This window comes from Orycteropus afer, unplaced genomic scaffold (genome assembly GCF_000298275.1).
Source record: "Orycteropus afer afer isolate SDZICR_OR568_19922 unplaced genomic scaffold, OryAfe1.0 scaffold00006, whole genome shotgun sequence".
Classification (NCBI taxonomy): domain Eukaryota; kingdom Metazoa; phylum Chordata; class Mammalia; order Tubulidentata; family Orycteropodidae; genus Orycteropus; species Orycteropus afer.
Genome location: NW_006921593.1, coordinates 350,907 through 353,545, shown reverse-complemented (window position 1 = coordinate 353,545; position 2,639 = coordinate 350,907). Strand labels below are relative to the sequence as shown.

The 2,639-nt window shown below is 52.0% G+C and overlaps 1 protein-coding gene across 1 annotated transcript in view; it reads left to right on the top strand.

The window, feature by feature from the left end:
- The first annotated feature begins 1,575 nt into the window (after positions 1 to 1,575).
- Positions 1,576 to 2,639, top strand: part of IFT22 (intraflagellar transport 22) — an 8,692-nt gene continuing 7,628 nt past the window's right edge. The window contains exon 1 of the mRNA XM_007940046.2: positions 1,576 to 1,614. Coding sequence (XP_007938237.1) covers positions 1,576 to 1,614 — 39 coding nt within the window. The remainder of the gene's footprint in view (positions 1,615 to 2,639) is intronic.

Sequence of the window (2,639 nt, the reverse complement as noted above, 5' to 3'; positions counted from 1 at the left end):
TAGAGATACCACCTTGGAAACCCAAGGAGGGGTCACTATGAGTTGGATCCGACTCCACGGCAGTGAGTTTGGAGTTTTTTGGGAATGACAATGAAAGCAGCTCTGGTGGTGACTGGTAACCAGAAGGTCACCAGCCACTCCTTCTAAGAACAATGGGCAATCTATTTTCATAAAGATTTACTGCCTTGGAAACTCAATGGAGGTCACTATGATTCGGAATCGACTCTATGAAGTAAGATGGTTGTTTTTTTTCTTTAATGCCAATAAAAGGAGTAGTGGCACAGTAGTTAGAGCACTCAGCTGCTAACCAAAATAGCAGCATTGGAACCCACCAGCTGCTCCATGAGAGAAAGATGAGGCAGTCTGCTTTCCTTTGAGATTTAGATTTAAGAAACCCTATGGGGCAATTCTACTGTGTCCTATAGGGTAGCTACGACTCAGAATAGACTCAGTAGCAGCAGGTTTGGTTTGGGTTTGATTAACAATGATGTCGCTGTAATTGAAGGCTGACCTCATGACTAAATTTAGCAGACATATGTGTCAACTCTGAACATCATCCTTTTGGTTTTTCCCAGATTCTTAAATGACGGTGAGTGGTAAACTCCTTTACAGAGACCAGGGACTCTTTCTTTCCTCACCCTTTTTAGACTGAGCCAGGGCTCTGATAAGTCCCTCACCAATGTGGACAGTATCACGTCAGAGTGATAAAGGAGTCAGAGCTGGTTCCAACATCAGCTCACCAGCCTGGGGCCTTGTCTGAGCTCTAAATGAGGTGATCCATTGACTCTGCTGTCGATTCCGATTCCTAGTGGCCCTGTAGGGGTGAAGAGAACCGCCCCTTAGGGTTCCCACGACTGTAAATCTTCAGGAAGCAGACTGCTGCATCTTTCTCCGATAGAGCATCTGTCTGGTGGGTGATGGTGAGTTCCAACCACTGACTTTCTGCTTGCAAGCCCAGCGCTTAACCACTGTGCTACCAAAGCTCCTCAAATGAGGCCAAAACCCATTGCCCGCGGAGTCAATCAGACTCAGAGAGACCCTATAGGTCAGAGTTGAACTGCCCCCCACAAGATTTCCAAGGCTGTAAATCTTTAAGGAAGCAGACTGTCACATCCTTCTTCCACAGAGAGGCTGTGCAATGGAATCGCCTACTTAACCGCCACCAAATGAGGTCAGAGACAACAAACAGAATTGCACCCCCTCCCGGAGCCTCATTTTCCGCATCTCTACAAAGGCAGGCTGGTCTACAGAGCTTTACTGCCCTTGCGGCTCAGAATCAAGTCTCCATCCCGGAATTTTGTTCTGCTTCTAGCCTCTCCTACTCTCTCCTCTTCCCTCGTCTGCCTTCAGCCCACAATAGACGCGGCTCTGCACCCCCTGCCTGGAAGGCCTTTGGGAGCCCCTCCGCTGCGCGCCCAGAGCCTACCGAGTCCCGTCGGCCCCTGCGCTCGGCTCTTCGTCCCCATGGGAACGTGGCAGCCAATCAGAGGGACGACTTCCGCTCCTCCCTGACCACGACACCGCCTCTGATTGCTCTGGAGTGGGCGCGGGCGGGCTTCCCTGCGGCAGACGGCGATGTTGAAGGCCAAGATCCTCTTTGTGGGGCCCTGCGAGGTGAGGCCTGGGGCCCGGGCCCGGGAACGTGGTGGCGGGTGCGGTTCCCGGGCCTGAGGAGGCGCCGCGGGGCTCGATCGAGAGCGGGTGGCACCCAGGGTGTGTGCTTTGCCCCTGGAGCAAGGAACCCCATCCAACTGCACCCACCTGCGTGGGCGCCACCCTCACCTTACGGTGAACTTGACGCTCCAGACCTTGAGCCCAACCACGGCCGGAAGGAGACGGTGGAGGCCAACCCGGTTTTACTGAGGCCCAAAGGCCCAAAACCAGTTAGTGGCATCATTAGCACCAGAGCCTAGGTCTCATGACTCTTTCGTTTGCACCCCATTTTACCCTTCATGAATATGTCTGTGGACAGGAGAACTAGAATGAGGAAAACGAAAACCAAAACCTCACTGCCTTAGAGTCGGTTCCGACACATAGCGACCCCCACTGGGTTTCCAAGGTAAATCTTTGCGGAAGTAGACCGCCCCATCTACCTTCCACGGAGCTGCTGATGGGTTTGAACCGCCAACCTTTTGGTTAGCAGTCAAATGCCTTAGGCAGTGCGCCACCAGAGGTCCTTAGAATGAGCAGAGTGGGCTATTAAGTAGTCTTGTAACTATTAATATGTGTGATGGTGATAACTCAAACTCAAAAATACACTGCCCACAGTTGATTCCGACTGACCCCCATTGGGTTTCCGAGGCTGTAAATCTTCATGGAAGTAGATCGCCCCATCTTCCTTCTGTGGAGCTGGTGGATCTGAACCATTGATCAGATTAGCAACCAGACGCCTTATCCACTGGGCCACCAGAGCTCCTTTGGTGATGTTGGTGTTGTTGTTGTTGCTGTTGTTGTTATGTGCCGTTGAGGCGGACCGACTCACAGCGACCCCTCCTTGGGTTTCCGAGGCAGTATCACTATGGAAGTAGATTGCCCCATCTTCCTTCAGAGGAGTGGCTGGTGGGTTTGAACCTCCAGCCTTCTGGTTAGCAGTCAAGTGCCTTAGGCACTATGCTACCAGGGATTAAATTTACATGTGT